This window comes from Amblyomma americanum, chromosome 2 (assembly GCF_052857255.1).
Source record: "Amblyomma americanum isolate KBUSLIRL-KWMA chromosome 2, ASM5285725v1, whole genome shotgun sequence".
Classification (NCBI taxonomy): Eukaryota; Metazoa; Arthropoda; class Arachnida; order Ixodida; family Ixodidae; genus Amblyomma; species Amblyomma americanum.
This window is the reverse complement of record NC_135498.1, coordinates 7,988,451-8,009,868: the sequence shown is the minus strand read 5'-3', so window position 1 is coordinate 8,009,868 and position 21,418 is coordinate 7,988,451. Positions and strand designations below refer to the sequence as shown.

The following is a 21,418-nucleotide window of genomic DNA, read 5'->3' as shown; positions in this document are numbered from 1 at the left end:
CGATCATAGGCGAACGAATTAAGAAAAAGTTTACAGGCGATTACGATAGTCGGTAATGCGAAGTTTGAGCGCAGCTCCCCACACGCCATGCACCTGCCACCGCTGGCAGGTGGCTCGTTACGCTGCTGGCCACTCCTCGGGGTCTTCCGGTGGCGGCTACCTTTTAGATGGCGTTTCGCTCTGCTATATATCTGGACAACCAGTTACGCTGACGACGCCGGCGGCGACGCGGAACGGGTGCCAAAGAGTTGCGCTCTAAAATGACAGTCGATATGTGTAGTTAGGTCAAATACGAATTAGGTGCGCTAGCGCTGCGTGGCCACTGTTTTGCATAGTTTATCGTCCGCCTGCCACCTATAGGGCCGCCGCGATGGCTCGGTGGTTATGGTGTTCGGCTGCTCACCCGAAAGACGCGGTTTCGAACCCGACTGCAGCGGTCGCATTTCGATGGAGGCGCATATACCCAGCAATTCTGGACAAAGCCATTTTCAACGCGAAATATTTATTGTACGCAATTTTTTTCATATATTGTAAGATTTCACTATAACAAACAATATATATGCAGATCTCCCCTCGGAAGACTTGCATATTTTTTTGCTATTAACGTCTTTTCTGTCGTCAAAAGCGTTCCCCATAGGTTTTCAATGGCTGTCTTAACTGCTCGGTGCGAGCGATTCAAAACTTTAAACGAAATGCTTCGCTGCGCTTAAGAACAATTGCCCATTACTGTTAATTTAATAGTACCTTATATATTCGAATATTTCAAATTTTTGTCTAAAAACGCTGAACATGGCTAAATACAGGTGTACTGTGCGATATCAGCGCACGTTAAAGAACCCCAGGTGTCCGAAAGTATTCGTAGCCCTGCACTACAGCGCCCCTCAGCAAGTTGTCCACAACCCGATGAGTAGGGTGGAGCCTGCCACAAAGTAGGCTTGAGACAAACAACACACAGCAACTAAATGCCAGGTAATGGCCACTAGTGGACTAAAAAAAAAAAGATGTGAGAGGGGAAAGAGGAGAATCAGCCCGAAAACAGCTGTGTGCTACCGGAGTCTTCCTGCTCCAGCCACACAATGTTTTCCAACAACGCTAAATTCTGCGGATGCACACGCTTCAGGTAATATAGTACTTAAGAGCGGCTACTGTGTTCTGATTAGTGTCGCGGCAGATTTTTTTTTTATTGTGGTTCGCAAGCAAGCACCCTGTCGGATATGTTAATGCGGCGCCCATTTCCTCACAGCATGAAGCCGGGCCAAGGAAACAGGTTTGGTTTGGTTTGGTTTTATGGGTGTTTAATGTCCCAAAGCGTCTCAGATTATGAGGTACGCCGTAGTGGAGGGCTCCGGATAATTTCGACCACCTGGGGTTCTTTAGCGTGCACTGACATCGTATAGTACACGGGCCTCTAGCATTTCGCCTCCATCGAAATGCGACCGCCGCGGCCGGGATCGAACCCGGGTCTTTCGGGTCAGCAGACGAGCGCCGTAACCACTGAGCTACCACGGCGGGTCCAAGGAAACAGGGTGAAAAGGGACGGACGACACGAGCGCCGACTCCCTGCGACTCGCAGTTCGCTTACCCATTTCAGCATGCTTGAATGCAGCGACGAAGAATCGGAGCAAGCGAGAGCAAGGGTCGGTGGCAAAAGGCTTCTTCTTCTCAAGATGGCTTAGTGAAGCTCGTGGAGTGCGTGGCAGCTCACTCTTCTTTTTTTTTTTCGAATTCACTGCGGCGCGTGCCGCTACTAGTGGGCAGCGGGAAGGTAGGGGACAAGGGCTAAGAGCGATTTCCACGCTTAGACACGGTAACAGGAATGTGTGCTCCGTCACTGAAGACCGCCTTCCGGAATGGTAAAGTTTAAATCTGTTCTTTTTTGCTTTGCAGCTCATGAACACGATTCGTATCTTCTCAAACCGGCCCTCTGCCTATTAAAAAGCCCTCTTCCCTCATTGGCTCAAGCGTCTTGCTGAAAAAAATTGAAATTTGTATTTCTTGAATAATTCGCTCCCCCGTTTTCAGTTTGAGTAATTTAAGATCCATCCTAGCTATATCAAATTATATTTTATTTTTCTTCGTACAAGTTACAACGATGGAGCCAGTGGTGAAATAAATAGCTTGTTAGACTCTATCGTGGCCACTCTTCCCGATGACCGCATTATCCATGCAGCAGATTTTTACCTACCAAACATACAATGGTATGAGCCAACTCCACGAGCAGTGACTTACTTGTCAATTTATGGTGCAACCTTTAAATACGGCCTTGAGCAATACACGTGGAAACAACATCTTAGATATGGTATTTACTAATGACCCAGTCATTGTGCACAACGTGTGTGTCCTACCTGGCTCTAGCGACCACAACATAGTCAGTGATTCGTTCATGCTTCCGCATCTAATTCCCACTAGCCATGACATTAGAAGAGTATATATGTATTGTAAAGCCAATTATAATGAAATTATAAATGAACTAGAAGAAGCGCTGGATGAATATATTGCACTTATCGCTCTGGATGAATATATTATACTTATCTAAATCGTCTGTCAGAATGGCTGAGCAAAAACAGCCTAGAACTCAATACAGCAAAAACAACATACATTTTATTCAGGCCCCGTAACAAAAACATGCATAATGACATTAACTTATATTTTCATGACACGGAAATTACCCGCGTTAAGGAACAAAAATTCTTAGGTGTATGGTTTGATGAACATTTATCGTGTAGTTCACATATAAGCAGGTTATGCAATGATCTTTCTAAATCCGTAGGTATTATTAAAAGAATAGCCCAAATAACTCCTCTTTGCCTCAAACAACAGTTATACAATGCCCTTTTTTATTCAAAGCTTTGCTATGGGAACAACAAGGAACTACAACAAGCTAATTATTTTTCAAAAACGCATTCTTGGTATATACAGCAATTACCATGGTCGTTATGCAGATCTTGCAACCGCTCTATTATTCCAGCGTTATTCACTTCTTCGCGCAGACAAAATTTATTATAAGAAGCTTCTGCTTAGCACCCAAACAGAAATTATTCTCTAAAACATTCAATACAGATACATCTCGGAACCTTCTATGGCGAAACATCCGACACAAGCCGAAAACAAGAACAAATTATGAAAAGCAGACATTTTTATATCAGTCAGCTGAAATATTAAACAAAACTGAGGAACTGTTAGACTTTAGCGCTCCATTGGGTACTTTCAAAAAAGAGTTAACCGCATTGCTACTAGCCGATGTTGTTTCCTTTTCTTGATCAATGTCATTCTGTTCCATTTCTGTTTGTTTGTATGCACGTACATCTGTTCACAAAACGAATATATAGAGTGCAGTTGTGCTATGTGTGCATTGTGGCTGTGTATAGTGCGTATTACAAATGCTATATGTTTGTACTTGTGTAAATTCTGTACTTTTGCCTTTTATATGAATTTCCTTCTCTTATCACTGCTGTCAAAACTGTTTACTGTAGGGGGCTGTGACCTTTCGTCAGGTCATTGGTACCTTTAGTCCCAGTCTCCACTCGCTATGACGAGGAAATAAAGTTCATTCAAAATCCAAGCACGATATCGTCGATACGTTCTCGAACTTGTCTAGAGACCTATTTTCTGCACTCAATGAAAAATGCATTCCATCTAAGTATACGCAAGACAAGCCCAAAGCCGATAAGCCTTAGATAAGCACTGATGTGAGAAAGCTTATAACCAAGTTCTAAAAAAAAAAGGCTAAAAAATACCGCTCGCCGCGGGCCCCACGGACCATTCACCCACCGGCTCCAGATACCGTATCAGCAAGCAGGCATCGAGGACCTCCCTCAGCTCCCAGCACCTCTGGAATAGATAACAGTTAGGAATAGGAGAATCGAATAAATGAAGTTCAGAGGCAGGTAGCTTCCTGGATCTTCATAGCTTAGGTCGCCTACCCCTTTAGAAGTCCAGCAAAAAAGATCGCGCAGCAATTTTTTTCTTTAAAAAATTTGATGACAGCTACAATTTAGAGATGTTTGATTACGTAAGTTTTGAGCCCCAAAACGTTCGTGAAAAGTTGCGCTTTAGAGCACACATGAGGCACACCAATTTTCCAAAAAAAAGTTCATTTCGGACGTTTTCTTCCTTTTGCCGTTCTAAAGAGAGCCCGAGAACGCGTGGAGGCAGTCTGCGCAGATTCAGGCATTCTCGCGTGGTGTTAGCGACGGCGGCAACAAACTTTCGGCTACGTGCGTCACGAGAGCTGGTCGCGCTCTTGACGCACTTGTATTTTCGCGTGCGTAATCCCCAATGCTTTGCCGAGTTTCGAATAAAGCTGCCGTTACAAGATGATGCGTTGAACTGGGAGCGCTCAGCTTCCTCATTGAGACTTTCCAGATGTGTTCAAAAATTAAGTACATATTATTCAAGAATTATTTATGATTCAGAAAATTAACTGAATACATCATACTCTAAATACATCATAAAGCAAGTAAAGTACTCCGTGCACGCCCGCAGCCGTTAGCACCTAAGCTTTATACCTAAATTTTATGATTTAAATACCACTTCTTTTCGCAGCTTACAGTTATTTTCTTGCGAAGAGTTTATCGCCTAATATTAGAGCAATTCTAATTATCATTGTGTTTGAAGAACTCCCGAAATGTTTTTGTAACGTGAATTTTTCCAAACAAGCTCTGAAGCGCACACTGCAACCCCCCTGTTTTTGCATGAGAAGAGAAGCCTCGTCGCATACCTTCATCGCTACAACACATTCAGCAAGAAAAAAAGAAAGAGATACATTGTGGTGCAGCTGCAGATAAAGGTAACACTAAACTGAAAGCCAGTTCTGTAATTTCAGCTCGACCTGCGTCAACATTTTCTTGTTTTGATTCTCCGCTACCAACAGATCTTTGTTATGACTGTGCGCTGTCACAGGTGCGCGTTCCGTATACGTCCACCAAGAGAAAAGAAAATTACCAATTCGTGTTTCAACAACGAGCTCAGCAGTTTCCCTGTTTACCTTTCTCAGAGGGCTGCTGTGGTGTGTTCTCTCTAATTTTTACCCTTTTTTTAATGTCTCCTTAAAGAGAGGCCTTGTGTTTGGTGCGGATAATAGTCTGTTTGTTTCCTTATGTCCTGAATTCGAGCTTCGCTCGGCAATAATTGCGGTAGATGGATGCTGCCATAGCCAGCGGATTGTGGTGACGCAGAGACGGCAACCCAGCAGGGGCGGGCGGAAGAGTCCCCAGCCAATGGTCTCTGCCGGATTCCAGGGCATAAGCCAGGAAAGGTGATGCTCCGCTGATTCCTCTCATTTCTTTCGTTTATGGTGGAGGTAGTGGTTTTATTAAAAATAATAGTAAAAAGGAAGGAAAAGATTTTTGCTAGCCCCGGCATCTATCATCGATACTGAAGCACCTGAGCTGAAGCAGCGGAAATAAAGGACAGCAGGCAGAATGGAGAAATGTAATGAAAGAGGTGAGGGGACAGGAATAGAGGACAGGGGGAGAAGTAATATGTACAAACTACTTACACAATAAGAAATGTGTCCAGGTTGTGCGCGTGATTAGTTCATTTTTTATCGAATGCCCGTCGAGTTAGTTAAGGATTAGGGCTTGATTTGTTGCCAGGACATCAGTGTGATGCGAAAAAAAAAAAACGTGCTTCGGCCTGTATATTTTTCCGCAAGCAAGATAACTGAGCTGGCCGATTGCCTCGGACATGAAACGGAATGATTATTCCGGCATACAACGGAACCAAGACCACGGGCGGAAAGGTGAGGCGTTTGCTGGTGCATCACGCTTTAATAGCCCTCTTATCAGAGGGCAAGGGGAGAGCGGATAAAGAACGGACTATGCACTCCACCCCATCATATGCTGGGTTCTACAGGTACTAGGCAAGGTACTTTCACTTACTCCATGATTTCGTAACATGTTTTGGTCATTTGACAGTCTCTTTAAAAACATGAATCGCCCCTTGGATTCACTAAATAGAAACCCTTCATGCCGGCAGCTAGTTCATGTCGTTCTTCGTCCGATGATTTCTTGGGCGTGGACACGTCCATCCTGTGGTGATTATTCCTGGACTTCTGAACCTCTCCCGAATCTCAGGAAAAAACGGGTCAACAATTTTTTTTTTCTGGAGTGACGATCACTATCGCTTAGTGTCCAACAAAAAAATGGCAGTGCAGAATAAAGCAGTCTCCAGCAAGCTAGCCTCAAGTATCCCCCGCTGCCTTCTTGCAAAAATACACCACATCAGAGCTGTTCAGTCGAGTAGAATAATTCTGAAGTGACCACCTTAAAATCGCATCAGCCTGCACGCTAGCTCCGGCGCGCATACACCGAGTGCAGCCAATCCTACGGCGTAAGCGCAGGCAGTGCAATGAACACAAGCACAGACAGGCGAACACTTTGCTCTGAACCGGGAGCTTAATGAACGTTCATAGCCGCACTGGCGGTAGGAGGCGTCCGCGATTCGAACCGTTTCGCTGGATAGTGCTATTGTGCGGGAAAGATTGCTAAAAAAGGATGAAAGTGTTGTGTTGAAGGGGAATCCCCGACAATCCAAAGGTGTGTGGCGCCCCCAAATAAAATTCTAAAAGGGCGCGCCGCGATGGCTCATTGGTTAAGGTGCTCGTCTACTGAGCCGGAGTACTACCTCGATGGAAAGAAACGCGAAAAATTCGGCGCCAACACGCCCCGCTCTTGGAATTTATTTTCATTGCGTTTCACCTGGGTGGTACGAAAAAGACGTTAGAGTCGTCCTAGAATGTATCATGGACGAGTCTAGGGCCTTTTTGCTGTCACCGAAGTAAAAGCGCGATGAAAATAAATTAGTTAATGAACCCCAGGTTGTCGAAATTTCCGGAGCCCTTCACTACGGCGTACCTCACAACCTGTGTCGCTTTGGGACTTTAAACCCCCATAAACCATACACCAAACGCAAAAGGCGCCCGTGTGCTGCGCGATGTCAGTGCACGTTAAAGATCGCCAGGTGGTCGAAATCATTCCGGATACCTGCATTGAGGCACCTATTTCTACCTATCTTCTTTCACTCCCTCCTTTATCCATTCCCTTACAGCGTACTTCAGGTGTCCACCGAGATGCGCGAGACAGTTACTGGGTCATTTCTTTTCCTATCTATATAATATAATTGATTTTGGGGGAAAGGAAATGGAGCAGTATCTGTCTCATATATATCGTTGGACACCTGAACCGCGCCGTAACGGAAGGGATAGAGGAGGGAGTGAAAGAAGAAAGAAAGAGGTGCCGTAGTGGTGGGCTCCGGAATAATTTCGACCACCTGGGGATCTTTAACGTGCACTGACATCGCACAGCACACGGGCGCCTTAGCGTTTTGCCTCCATAAAAACGCCGCCGCCGCAGTCGGGTTCGAACACCGGGAACTCCGGATCAGTAACCGAGCGCCCTAAGCACTGAGCTACCACGGCGGGTTATTTCCTTTCCTCATAACCAATTTTCTTTTTCAAGAGGACTCGCTCGACTAGAAAGGATCGGGGCAGCCGTTCAGCCGATTGACTGGAAAATGTTTATTGTCAGCTCTGAACTCTAGTGCGCGCTATACTAGATGACTTCGAGCCCATGGCTCTCGGCGACCTCGTGAGCCCACCCAGTGGCCCGGACTTGCGTCAACGGGTCTGAGCTGGCCAGCATAGCCTCCCACCGTTCTAGAGAAGAGACTGGTGGTAGGTCCGCCGGTGGCGGCGCCTTTTTGCAGCTCCATAGAATGTGGTCGTAGCCGGCTATCTCGCCGCATTCTTTGCACGTCGGATTGTATTGTGTTGGATACATGTGTGCTAGTCTCGACGGCCTCAAGAAGGCTCGCGTCTGGGGCCGACGCCACGTTACCTCTCGGCTTTTGTCGAGCTTTTGGTCTGGTGGCGGATAGATCCTCCTTTCCAGTTTAAACTGATTGGTGTACCCGTGGAAGGATATGAATGCATCTCTCGTGCAATTTGGGGACTCAGCCCGGCTTACCGCTGGGCTAGAATAGCCTCGAGCTCGACGGCGCACTGCCCATATCCGATAGCGTAGCTTCCGGATTCTGAGCTACGCGCGCAAGCCGAGCGTGCTTGTGCGTGCCGGCGTCTTGTTTGCCGGGCTGCCGCACGCTACGGGAGGACCGAAACTACGCCTGTAGGACACGGCCACGTGGCGGCATACAAGCGGCAGGAGCGCACCGCAGCGTGGTTCCCCGCCCGAGGGAAAAGAAGGAAAGCGCCCACCGTTCACAGCACGCCTCGCAAACTTTCCGATTTGCGCTCCCTGAGCGTCGCCATAGTGCTCGCTGGACTGTTGTGTGCACCTGGCGCTACGCGCTACAAAATAAAAAAAAAGGGCATTTCGATATCTCCCTCGCTCGATGTAAGTAAAAGTTCTGCTTTATTTTAAAACTTGTCAAAACAAAGCAAACACTGCGAGTGTCATGCAAGCTGCTGGTACGCGACACCTCTTCAGCGAGGCCCATTCCCGGTTCATGTCGTCTTCTGTTCAAGCGGCATCCCTAGTAGCAGCGTCTTTCATAGACTGTGGTACATGGATTGAAATGGTTAGGAGGATGCTTGGAGGCTCCAAACCTCATTCCACATTGATGATTCCCTCACTATACTATGTACACCACCTGGCACTGCAAAGTCAGTGAACAAAGTTAAGCGCTTTAAAGTAGCAGCTAGTCTTTCATAGCCTGTAGCCGGATTGAAATGGTTGGGAGGCTGCTATAGGAGACTTCAACTCTCATTCCACATTGATGATTCTTTGCTATTCTATGTGCAATACCTTGCGTAGCGCCTAGCGGTTTTGCAGGTTAACCGGTGAACCTCAGTACATTCTCGAGAAGCAGCGTCAGCGTTGTCACACACGTGGCCATGTTTTTGCGCATGGTAAATTTGTTTTTGTTCCTGGATTGTTCCAGAATACGTATAGGACATCCGCGCAGTATTTTTATCTCTGTCTGTATGTGGCACTATTGTGGGTCATGTGCCTTATATGCTTCTCTTCTTTTTGTAGTGCACACGTCATCGCTTACGCGTCCTTGATCTTTCTTTCTTTGTTTGCATTTTTTCATCTGGAAATTTTCCTCGTACGCATGCTTCTGGGTCTACGTATATTTCCTGAAAACAGGCTAAAAAGCTTTTATTGCGTTTTGCGCTTGACGTTGTGTGTTAACTCGGCACCGCAGCTTCAAATCGAATGTGCGCGTAGAATTCTTACCGAATTTACGCGTGCTAAAGCTTCACCCTTGGCTACTAGCCACCTCGCAGTTGGGTTTTTAGCTTAATGTCGACCGCTTTCAATTCTCTAACATATTCGCGTTCCCATAAGCAGTGTGGATTGAGGTATCATTACTATAAAAAGTAACACGACAAGTCAGACGGTAACAGCAGGAATTGGTCAAGCTTTGCCGTAGGCTCGGAACCTGTTCTGGTCACATTCATGCTCAACTTTCCTTCTGTAGCAGAACCACGTCGGTGACCCTGACAGTCCCCTGTTTTTCGCAGTAGCTCTGTTACCTACCGGTGGCGTTCGACGTTGTTATTTTTTTTATATAACTTTCTCTCTACTGGAAGCAGATGGCGCTGAACTGGGAAACTGCAGTCACCTGCGTCCTAATTTCTGCAATGAGGACAGCAAAACACGACTGAGGCACACACGGCTGGAAGATTCACAAGGCAACAAAACGGCACGCATTTCACGCGCTCGTGTGACCTGCCAGTGTGGTTTGAACCTGTCCAGCTTGCCTCACTTCGAGCCCAAAGGAAACAAATCCAGCTTGGTTTGTTCTTGGCGAGATTAAAGAAAAAAACAGAAGAAACAATTGTTGCTCGCGAGTGTCGTTTTGCACGCGCGCCCCTCAACCATCGATAAAAAAATAAATAATTTCCCTACCATCTGTTACTCGTTTCTGCGCAACAAATAACTCCTCGGTATGTCCAACACAATTATCCGCGCAGATAACGAAACTTTATCTCTATGTGGGCCTCGCCACACATTACACGACTGGTCCTTTGAACCCCTGTTTCCATCCCGGCTCAGGAACTTTGACGTTAGTTAATTAAAAGACAATCAGTGGAAACCTCTCGCAGACAGTATTGAGCTTCTTGCGAACGCTTTGAGTGTCGCACGCACGTCTCATTGGAGTGTCTTTGCTGCGAACTGAAACCATCATATAATAGAGGTTCATCGTTGCGGAGCCGCACTAGTAAGGGTGTATGTAGGACCTACCAGGTGCTTGCTGCGTACGCGCAGTGGCAAGTGTGCGTCCCCACTTGTCACTGCACAAACGGAGCATCAACTCAGCTGTCCGCTATACATCTATACGCGTGTCCGCTATGCTAAAACTTAATTTTTTTTGGCGTTTCCAAAGACTTGCCACCATGAAATCTGTCCGGCTAGACTTATGACGAGTCCGCTCTCTTGACGGCCCAGACACTCGTGCGTTCCTGAGGCAGAGCCCAGCCGCTGCCGAGGAGCATGCCTCCGGCCTTGGTGCAGGACCGCTGCTGGGGCGTTCCCGTGGTGGCCGCAATCTCGGCATTCCTCGTGTTCCTCGCCTCGTCCAGCTCGGGTGTGCTGTACGTGTTCTTCATGGATGAGTTTGGCGTGAACCACGAAATGGCCGCCTGGCCCCAGTCCACATACGTGGTGGTCTCATACTCAATAGGTGAGAGGGCGCACATGCATGTTCTGCCCTTCAAGTTGGAATTCTATATCGCTGTACACCTTCAGCAGTGGGGAGCAGCAAGGCGTAAGAGGGAGCATTGAGTTTATGGAGTTGCTGCAGGCACTGAGCAAGGACTCTGTCCTGCAGTGGGCTAAATGGTACGCATGGTGATGGTGATCTTGGAGAAAGATGTGGCATAAATTTTGATCGTAGCACTTTGGGGACGTGTCCTTGCGTACTGGGGTAAATTTTATTGGAGGTAAAATGGCCCTGTTGGAGCTCAAGCGCAACTTGCTTTGAAGTGCTGCAGTAGCAGCACCAGTTCCCTCGTGTAAATATCAGCGCATCGAAAATTGGGGTGTTCTTTAATGTCATTAAGGGTTGAACGAACAGAACATGCACTATTGCTTATTGTCATCTGTGCCAAATACTTAAGCCCTACTCGAAATCGATCCCAGGCCCCAACGTAAGCACTATGTGGTGTAGCAGTCAGTCTTTGTAGAAAAGAAAGCAGAACTTCTTGTGAAGTCTGTAAACATGGCATGCGTCTAACGGGCGGACGTAGTATATTTTGCTTTGTTCCAGCGAAATAAGTTGCGAAAGAACACTAAGAATTTTTAATGGATGCAATAGAATCTCAATTTGGCGCTTGGAATGCCTGCAAGCCTGTACGATGATAAAGATAGTGAGTGAGGAAGAATGAAATATGCGATTACAGAAAGAACCTTTAGGGATGCATTAATACTACGCACCCTACTTTTACACTGCCAGGCAACTTACAGCTCACAAACTTGCAAAAATCCAGGCAGAGCTTCAGCTATTCGAGACTTTTTTGCTCGAGGCAGTGAAAGCACCACAACCGAAATAAACAGAGAAATCAGCTTCGAGCCAGAACTGAGGGTTTCTCGTGCTGCTTAAGAAACGCTGAGGTCAAACTAGAGGTGGACTCTGTTGATTTACTGCCGCATTCTAACGATATGGAGACCACTCTCATCGAAATCCTAGCTTTTATATTTATAAGCTAGCCAAGGCGAAGACAAATACAGGGGTCCCGATTTTGCAAATAAACTGCATGTGTCGACATCGAATTTTCGGCGTGGTACCCAGAAGCTATGCGACACCACCATTCACTTCAAAACAACGGCAGCCAGCCCTTCTCGGTGTCGACGTCATCTGATTGAACTTAGTAGCGAGGAAAAATCTTAAATTCATTTTCTCAGCAACAATTTTTCTTTCTTTTTTTGCTGCAGGTCCAACGTTACCATAGCCAGAGAGAGACAGAAAGTCCATTTTTGCTAAGACTAATAATTGGACGGAGTTGTCTTCAGTGTCCCTTAAAGTCCACCCACTGGTCTATTCAGGCTTGGTGCAAAGCGTGCTCCAGCAGAGGGTGCCGCTCTACCACATCACCCTGTTTGGTGTGGCCCTCACGTGCGCCGGTCTGGTGGCATGCGCCTTTGCGCCGAACATCGTGTGGATGGCAGTGCTGTACGGCGGTGTGTACGGTAAGTATGCTTCAGCAGCCTGCGCCTAATCGCCTCAGTCTGTTGCAAAGCGCTGACGCGCATGCTTGTCCATTCTGGGTGCGTGTCTAGGCGCCATAGGTTTAGTTCTCCCAGGCAGAAAAAAAAAGATACAGGCAGTCACGCAACTCAAGGGTAAGCTGTTGTCGCGGGGATCACGTTGTGACGCAGAAAAATGAAAGGAAACATTACTTGCCCAGGCAGAGGTGCATGAGCTATTGTACTTTATATATGCAAGTCCAACAAGAACTGAAAATTTCTTCTTGGCTTATGGAATTACCAGGATTAATAGAATTACGGTGCAAGTGAGGAATTTATGGTCTTGGGGGAACTTCCTTTGTTATCCAATGTAGCTCGCGTGAGGCGGACACATTCATACACTACAGTGAACTTTATGAATTTATATAAAGCACGTCGCAGTGCTCATCCATTGATTTGAAAAATGTACTGAGCTTTATTTGTTTAATGCACGTAGTGAAGTAGTGTTCGGCAACGACAGATATTCTGCAGAACCCAGAAACGGGGCGTGTAGCTCCGCCTTAACCATAATACTTGCATAATAGAGTATTAGCTCATAAGGGGCACGTCAGGATTTCTCCTATACGCGTGGTTATTTCATGGAGGCTCCATGGTGTCGATGAAGCAGCACATGTTCAGCCATGTCAATTACAGTTTCAAAACTCTTTATACCTCAGTCTTTCTAAAACCTCCACCACAACTACACCAACTGGCTCGTGTATTGTGGAACTAGTAGTACAGGAAAATACGCTGCGCTCAAGATAACGATTTTCTCTGTAGGGCGCGCCTCTTTTATTTCCTTAACTCCAGCAGTGTCTGTTTGTTCTTCAATAATAATAATTGATTTTGGGGAAAGGAAATGGCGCAGTATCTGTCTCATATATCGTTGGACACCTGAACCGCGCCGTAAGGGAAGGGATAAAGGAGGGAGTGAAAGAAGAAAGGAAGAAATAGGTGCCGTAGTGGAGGGCTCCGGAATAACTTCGACCACCTGGGGATCTTTAACGTGCACTGACATCGCACAGCACACGGGCGCCTTAGCGTTTTTCCTCCATAAAACCGTAGCCGCCGTGGTCGGGTTCGAAGCCGGGAACTCCGAATCAGTAGTCGAGCGCCCTAACCACCCAGCCACCGCGGCGGGTTTTGTTCTTTGGACCTGACAAGGTTTCGGACAGCTGCTACATTCTAGCTTGTATCCTTGAACATATTAGACGTGGTTCGTTACAAGATTTGGCCAGTCGGTAGCGTTATGGATGAACAGAATGAGGGCATTTCTGGCACTTTTCCCACAATGTGAGCGGCTTAAAAAACAACATGCGATTCGGCTTCGTTTCAGGAATCATGGAGTATGAGGAGTCGAATTGAAGTTGAGGCCCATAGTCGGCAAAACCAGCAGACGGGATGTCACGCCGCAACAGATTTCACACCTTCGAGTGATGCGAGGCCTCCTAGTGTGTTTGCCGTCGCTGTCGTCAGCGGGACTTTCAAGGATGGAAAAAAATTTGTTGGTCGTCGAAAGGGGACTCTAACTCGTCTTCCGTAAAAGCTTCGCCTCTGCTACTTTTTTTCTCCTCTCGGCACTGCTAGGGAGGAGAGACCGAAACAAGGAAGGAAGGAAGAGGAGCCGTAACAGAGGGCTCCGTATTAATTACGATCACCTGAGGTTCTTTAACGGTATTTGGTCCCTACCCCCCCCCCCCGAGCGCGGTTGAGGTGTCCATCAAAAGTGAGAAAGTTATTGCGCTTCACCATTCCTCATCAACGTTTCTTTTGCTGGAGAAACACTAGGGACCGTCGTGCATGTCTCACCATTTCTCACTGGAGGAAATTAGTGACATAGTTTTGGAGAAAGGGACAAAAAATAAACTAAGCCTCCGTTCCTGAAGAAATTTAACGTCCTGAGCTAGTTCGTGGAAAATCACGATGTATAAAAGCCAGCACGAAACGCGCAGAAATGAGATAACTGCATAGGTTTTTGTGTGGTTCTCTTTATCCGCACACTTCCTACTGATTATCTTAGTGGACTCCGTTCCTTTCGTTCGTTCTTGCAGTCCTTTGGCTTGCTTTTTCCGGCTGAAGCAGCTGATAATTAGCAATTAACGCGCGCACCACACGTTGTCCTATACCCAGGAGCGGGAGGCGGAATCTCAATGATCAGCCTGTCGCTCTACATCCTGCTGTACTTCGACAAGTACCGCGGCACGGGCACTGCATTCAAGTACATCGGATGGGCCGCGTCTGGAGTCGTGGGTCCTACCTTGCTCGCCTTCATGGCCGAAAGCTACGGCTCCCAGGGTTGCTTGCTCCTCGTGGGTGCGGCGGTGATGCATGCGATACCCCTGGCCATGCTACTGGGCGACCCGCGCCCTGTGTCAGTTCCGGCGTGCTGCCTCAAAGCATCATCGAATGACGACGCGCAACAGCAAAGCCCAAATGGGCCGCACCTTCAAACAAATGTCGAGCTACTCCCTCCGAAGCCGCTGCTTATGAGTGGTCCGACGAACCAGTACTACTCGACAAAGGATGACTCGAAGAAGGGGACTTCGGCGAAAGATGTTGAGACTGCGCGGTGGAACACTGAAGAACACCAGGTGATCGGGGGCGTGACAGAACGTGCCGCGACTAAACAGTGCGAACCGAATCACTGCGACAGCACGGCAGCGACCAAGCCACGCGATGCTTGGCATCGGCACGCTAAGATGACGATGGTCGATGCTCCCAGCCTGCTCTCTCACTACGCGGCGCTCTTCCGGTCGCCGCTGTTTTACATGTTCCTGCTGCCCTTCATCACGACTGACTTCACGACATCGATGCTCGACACGACCATTGTGGAGTACGGAATCGACAAGGGAGCAGCGACGCTGGAGGGCTCCAAGCAGCTGCAGACGTTCACGGCGTTGGGCCAGCTGGTCGGCCGCATCGTGGTGCCCTTCGTGTCGGACAAGGTCGAGCACAGTCGCTGCCCGCTGACGGCCGCCAGCTTCGCAGTGGCCTCGGCATGTCTCTTCCTCATTTCCCGATTCAAAGATTACGCGTCAGTCGCAGTTCTGATGGCTGCGGTCGGCGTGTGCGAAGGGTACCTCATGTGCATCAAGGGTGTGCTCATCGGAGACTACCTGGGCCCTGAGGCCCTGGCCGCCGTCAGCGGCCTCATGGGAGTGGCCATGGCTCCCATTCTGCTGAGTTCGCCTGCAGTCATAGGTAATCTGGCAAGACTTACTCTGAACTCAGTCAGGCGGGTGATGAAATCGTCCGCCAACAGTCTAGTGTAGCGCCCATGGGGTTTATCGCTTGTTAGATGCAGGCTGCTTGGTGTGAGATTAACCGAAGTTTTCTTTGAACACAGTACTGATACATTTTCCTGGAATGAAATATAGCTCTTGTGGCCTAGTGCCCCACACAGCACTCCCGTTCTCTTTTTTACACGACTGTCGCAAAAATCATGACGCAAATTTTCAACCTCTAAATGTAATACACAATTATTTAAAAAAAATTCTTATATTGAGCACTAGAAAGTAGTTTTTTAATAAATAAAGTGGGGGGAGCAGGGAGTCGGAGGCAGCGTTTGTATATATATTTGCAATGCTCAGTGCGTGATGAACACGTGTGGAACACGGGATTGAAATAACCTCCGCGCGCTGATAGATTCCCCGACTGTGTGGCAACGACCAGCGTGAGGAGAACTTCTGGGCGCGGGATTTTTAATATAGCCGATGATGTCGCACACCTATTTCCACGCGCCTTCTTCAAATGGTGAAAAATAAGTACTCGAAGTAATTATGGCGCCACAAAATTAGAATACTCACGGGAATAATCAATGGAAACATTTCATGCGTATCGAGTGTTTAGAAAGTTATTTAGTCTTAGTAACCCAGTTAAGGAAATTACGTTAGGTGCAGTTGACACCCACCTGTAAAACTGCTGCAGAATAATTTTAGGTAACGTATCACGTCAAGCTGCCTGTGTATATCTTGCGCTGGCGTGGACGTTTTGCATGGCGTTCAACACGCGCTGAACCAATCTTCACCAACAAATTATTCAGACTTTTACGCAATCGTTCTGGGTGCACAGAAAACTGGAGAGTTGGTAAGGTTCCCTTATTAAAAAGCGCAAAAGAGAACTGATCGTTAAATGACTCATGGTTTCTTGTCATTTGCCTCTCCTCGTGTCCGTACTGTCCTTTCTGGAGTGAAAACTCTATGAAAAACTGTATTCTCAAGTCTATCGAGTGCTTCCGAGAGCGCGGAAGGAGCGCATTTCATTCCTAAGTCTGCAGGTTACATAAGCATCTGCACACTAAAGGTATACGGAGCAGGAAGCCAGCAACAGAAGGAAAAAGAAAAAGCAATGCAGGCGATGTGTACTCCAAAAGATAACTCACCAAAAACACGTTTATAACTCTCGACGGTTAACTGTTTCCGTTGAAGGTCGAAACAAAAACGTCATATATACTAATACTACGCTGTACGCGTACGCCAAAGTGAACTATTCCTCATTTCATGGGAACTTGCCTGCCGCCTCCTGAGGATACTGGTGCTTAGAGATTCGGAGCGAAGCTGATCATACCGTATCCGATGAGAGGTTCAGAGCAGTTTCCATCGCTAATCGCGAATTTCTACAATGTATGAGCCAGCTCGTTCCAGATGCATTGCGCTTTTGAATTGAACTGAATGGAGTTTTACCCTACCAGAAGAGCTAGAAATCTTTTGAAAGGAAATGGAAATATTTTTACGAATGTTGACTGGTGGCCCTATCACACTTCTGGTTTCGAAAGCTGTGCAGTGTTCGAATGGCTATCAGCTTCGTTGTTTGTATTATCGCGATAAAAAGTAATAGACCCTAGCCAGCGCGTGCCGAAGCATGCAGGCCCCACCTGACGAAGAATTCCTCGTGTCGAGATCGGATCATCATTTCTCGGCCTTTTGGCTAAGATCAATACCTCCCGGGATTCTTCGTTGAGGAAAGAATATGCAGGCCGCCAAGGAAAAATTCCAGGTGCGCTTCGTCAGGTGGAGCTGGCACGTAGTATGAACGGCTCGAGCAAGACCGCTGGCGCTGCCTCGACGTGAGCCTGTTCAACCCAAGACTTGCTTGCCCATCTGCATAATTTTACCCGACTCCGTCATCACCCGCATCAGACATGAGCGGAGGGACCTTGTCGCCGGCATTACCATTCCTATCCCTACTGGCCTTCTCGCCCGTTCCAGGATTGGCTGCCCTAATTACCCTACTGACTGCAACGTCAGTTTACCTTACCTCATCAGGATCTGCTCCGGCGCGGCGCGGCGTCCTTACTCTCACCCACACCTCCCACATCCCCCGTAGTCCTCAGGTCATTCTTGTCAATAAAGATTGATGAATGGATCAGTCAATCATTCGTCAGGTGGCGCCTGCATGCAGTGTGGCATGGTTCGGCACGCGCTGGCAGAGGTCTCTTTTGCACACGAGAGTACATATCGTAAACTTTCATAGGACCCGTACTCATGGCCTAATTAGTGCGTTAGCATTAGTAGGGTATGCGCAAGCGGAAATGACGACTGCAGACTGTCATTACCCAGTCGAAAGGCTACGAACGAACTTAGTATTGTGACGTAGTGGTGACGGCAGTCGAAGGAGCGATGAAGACGGACCAAAGGTCTGCTAAAAGAAAACTGTTTATTGGGCTAACTTGCGCCCACAATGGACTAAATCACTCGGCGGTGGCGAAGCAACAAGCGTGCTTGGCGGTCGTCGAACTGAATGCCCGCCGCTGTCGATCGTGCTCAGTTTAAAGCTGATAGCGAACTTTCTAGATAAAGCGTGCAAAGTTACTATAACATTCTGGAACAACGTAGAATCACCTCTGCCTGGCTGCGATCAATCGAGATGAATCTAGTCGCGTCTTGCGTCGCAAACAAAGCGATAAAGCGGCGTGGCGGCAGATTTGAAGAATGAACAAACACTTCGAAGATTCGCGGCAGTATAATACCTCGGTCATAACGAACCTTGGTATGCCACATTGGGCGTCACAGACTTTCGAGTCTGGACTCGGATGCAACGAACTTGGTGTGTTGACCTCAGATAAAGCGAACCTAACTGTACCACCTCGGGTATACCGAACTTTAGCGTGCCAAGCTACGGCGTAACGAATATTTGACTGCAAACGCATTCACACGATCCACCGAGCATCGCCCAAGAGTTTTTAGGACTGACTGTAAATATGCCGCCAATTCCCTTTTCCTTTCTTGTTTCCATTCGTTGCTTGCAAGTAATGATACCCTCTTCCTTCTTCGTCCATCCGCAAATTAACATGAAAAACCTCAGGCGACATTAACACGAGAGGACTCCATGTACACAGGCATGGACTACTTTACTTTTCGATCAACTTCCGTTTCCTCTGCGCAGGTTTCTTCCGGGACAAGCTGGGCTCGTATGACCAGTTCTACTGGATGCTGGCCGCTGTCAACCTCCTCGCGGCCTCCCTGGTTTGCTTAGTGGCAGTAGGCGACAAACGCCGCAGAAAAGCGTGGAGCATTGAAAAGGAGGACACCAGACCGGGGAGAGGCGTGGTCGGAGTCGCCTACGGGACTGAAAGGCGCTTTTCGAAGGAATGTATGTCGCCCCGACGACGGCCGCTGCCATAAGGTTCTTTAATCGCAAGCCTTCCGTCCGGTTGTGCCGGCATGATCGAGACGCTGAAAGTGACCGCGAGACATTTTTACCGTGACGCTGTGAAAACCTCGTGAGAACGAGAGGAGCGACAGTGGCCAAGAACAACGGCAAAACGTTAAGGTGTTCTTGGAATTTCTGCGCCTATTGTTGCACAACGAATGGCGTGAGACATGGACTGCTGATGAATCCTGATTTTCATATGAGCTACCCTGGGTGTCCCATTAAAGAGACTATGCAATAAATTCATTGAGATTACGTAAAGCAGACGAGAGATAGGCATTCGATCACTCGTCACCCCAGTGCAAGAATTTTTGAGCTAGCATCAATAACAACGAAGATATAGACGATTAAAAATTACGCTCCTCCTCTCTCCCCTCAACTCGTACTCGCGGGGCACCAGACAAAAATAAAGAAAACAGCTCTGGGACTGGGCCCCGCCCATGAACACGCCATCCGCTGACGTTCGGTTTGCAACTTCCGTTTGTCGCACCCAGCGCCCCAGCAGCAGCACCGGCGGCGTGATTGCGGCGCACGTCGGGTTTCTTTGCTTGTTGTCTGCTGTAGTTAGCAGTCATGGACCCGGACCTCGAGGCGCGACTGCTCGCTCTTACGGCCGCGATGGGCATCGAGCCCTATGCGTTCACGCCGCACCGTCTGAACGCCAGCGACGACAGTAGCGACTCGGCGAGCCACTGCGAGTGGCTCCGGAACTCCCGACAGAAGGAGACGGCAGAGGAAAATTGAAACCATATGCGTGAAGGCAAAGGCCTGGCTCGCGCTTGTCCGAGAGGGTCGCGCGGCGGCACGAGCAGACGATTTTCACAGCTACCGGAAGTGCGCCCGCGACGTCGTGGCTGCCGTGGCTCCAGCGAATGACAGCGTGTGGTGGCTTGCTCACGTCATGGGCAGAGTGACGTCTTTTTTCACGATCTTAGTTTCAAAATCGGTCACTACGAGCACACCAATCGGCCGCGAATTTTAAAAAAAACACGGTTTTTAAAAATTCATAGTAAATTGCCAGCTCAGTTCCGAAGACTCATAATTGGTGTGAATGCTTCTTAGCATCATTTCTAAGCATTGAAAACATTTACAAGCGACTTTTTATTCATTGCATAGTCCCTTTAAAAAAAGGAAAGCTGACGACGATGCCAAATACTGATTTGTTCACACTCCATCACCTGGCTGATAAGGTAAGCAAACTTTATTGGATCTTTTAAGGAATCCGCGGCTGCAGGACCCGCGTCGTCCTCGCCTCAGGCGGTCCCGGGTCCTGTCCTCGCAAGGTCGGGCCCCTATTCTAGGGCTCCGCTGAGCCGCGCTGCCTCACAAGCGTGCTGCACCAGGGTCCTTTGGAAGGTGAGCTCGCTGCTGACGAGCCGGCTCTCCCATTGCTCCGCACTCGGGTGTTCGTGTTGGTGGAATGTTCCGTTTCGCTCACACTCCCACGTAATGTGGTAGAGTGTCGGCACCGCCCCGCACCAAGGGCATGTGGCTCTGTACTGTGTTGGAAACATCTTGTTCAGTAGGTGTAGGATAGGAAAAAAACCCGTCTGCAGCCTGCGCCACCCGGTCGCCTCCTCCTTTGTTAGCGCCCTGTGTGGCGGTCGGTACCTATATCTCATGCCCCTGTATAGGCCCAGGTGCTCCGCGTACCCCCCGTCGCAGGCCTCGGTGTAGAAGTCGTCCGGTTGCCCCGCTCGGAAACTCAACTCGCGAGCGAGGCCGTCCGCCTTCTCATTCCTCTTAATCACCTGGCTGAATAAAATGCACCAGTAGAAACTCTAGCTTATTGCAGCAAACAAGAATCAAAGGAATCATTTTAATAAAGAAATATTGCAGCAAACAAGAATCAAAGGAATCATTTTAATAAAGAAATAGTTATACAAGCATGCTAGGGCCAAAACTCTACTGGCCCTATCTGAGGTACTGACATTGTTACACGCCTTGACTTCTGTCCTTAACCTGATTAGAGTGTGACTTCGAAGCCTGCGTGTTGTCGTCGCATTCGTCTTTATGAGGCTGTTCAGACGGTAGCAATTTGAAGACACAGAGAGACTTACAGTGAAAGATGCACTCAGTGCTTGTTTTATTGCGACCTTGTTAAAGCGACACAGTTCTTCATTAAAGTTCGATGCATAGCATGACGCAACAGGTTCTAGATATACTGTCACACTGACTGTCATACTGGATTGTTTTGCACAACTAGGCGCACTTACTGGGAAAGTAGCACAGCATATGTTTAGCAGAGAAGTTGACCTGTGTGCAAAAGGAGAAGAGCTGAACAAATGTCGCATCCAGTACGGAAGCGAATATATCGCACAAAACAGCTACATTAAAAGAATTATAATGTCTGAAGAAGATCCAAGTAAACCTTCCAAATTTTAGCCCACAATAATCATGTGGAATATTTGTTCGTACCGTTGGAACGTTGAAACGACAGCTGCCATGCTGGCTAGTTTTGCTAGGCATCCATTAAAACATCGAAATAAACGTAAATAGAAATGCGACGGGGCTAATTTCATGAACAAAGCTTACTGATAACAGAAGTAGTGCGTAAGATGAGTACATGCGCTAAT

General features: G+C 47.9%; 2 protein-coding genes across 4 annotated transcripts in view; one reads left to right on the top strand and one right to left on the bottom strand.

The window, feature by feature from the left end:
- Positions 1-1,624, bottom strand: part of LOC144119518 (Na(+)/citrate cotransporter-like) — a 30,482-nt gene extending 28,858 nt beyond the window's left edge. Inside the window, exon 1 of the mRNA XM_077652107.1 lies at positions 1,583-1,624. Coding sequence (XP_077508233.1) covers positions 1,583-1,586 — 4 coding nt within the window. The 5' untranslated portion in view covers positions 1,587-1,624. The remainder of the gene's footprint in view (positions 1-1,582) is intronic.
- Positions 1,625-4,962: 3,338 nt separating this feature from the next.
- The window catches only part of LOC144120497 (monocarboxylate transporter 9-like), a 29,433-nt gene continuing 12,977 nt past the window's right edge, over positions 4,963-21,418 (top strand). The window contains exons 1-6 of one of the 3 annotated variants that reach the window (XR_013312448.1): positions 4,963-5,257; positions 9,560-9,669; positions 10,416-10,650; positions 12,012-12,155; positions 14,322-15,392; positions 18,576-20,198. Coding sequence is in view for 1 of the 3 variants with exons in the window: in XM_077652944.1 (XP_077509070.1) it covers positions 10,461-10,650; positions 12,012-12,155; positions 14,322-15,392; positions 18,576-18,814 (1,644 nt within the window). In the remaining 2 variants the exon portion in view is untranslated. Of the gene's footprint in view, positions 5,258-9,559; positions 9,670-10,415; positions 10,651-12,011; positions 12,156-14,321; positions 15,393-18,575; positions 20,360-21,418 lie in introns of those variants that run through there. The other 2 variants (XM_077652944.1, XR_013312449.1) reach the window with 2 other exon arrangements.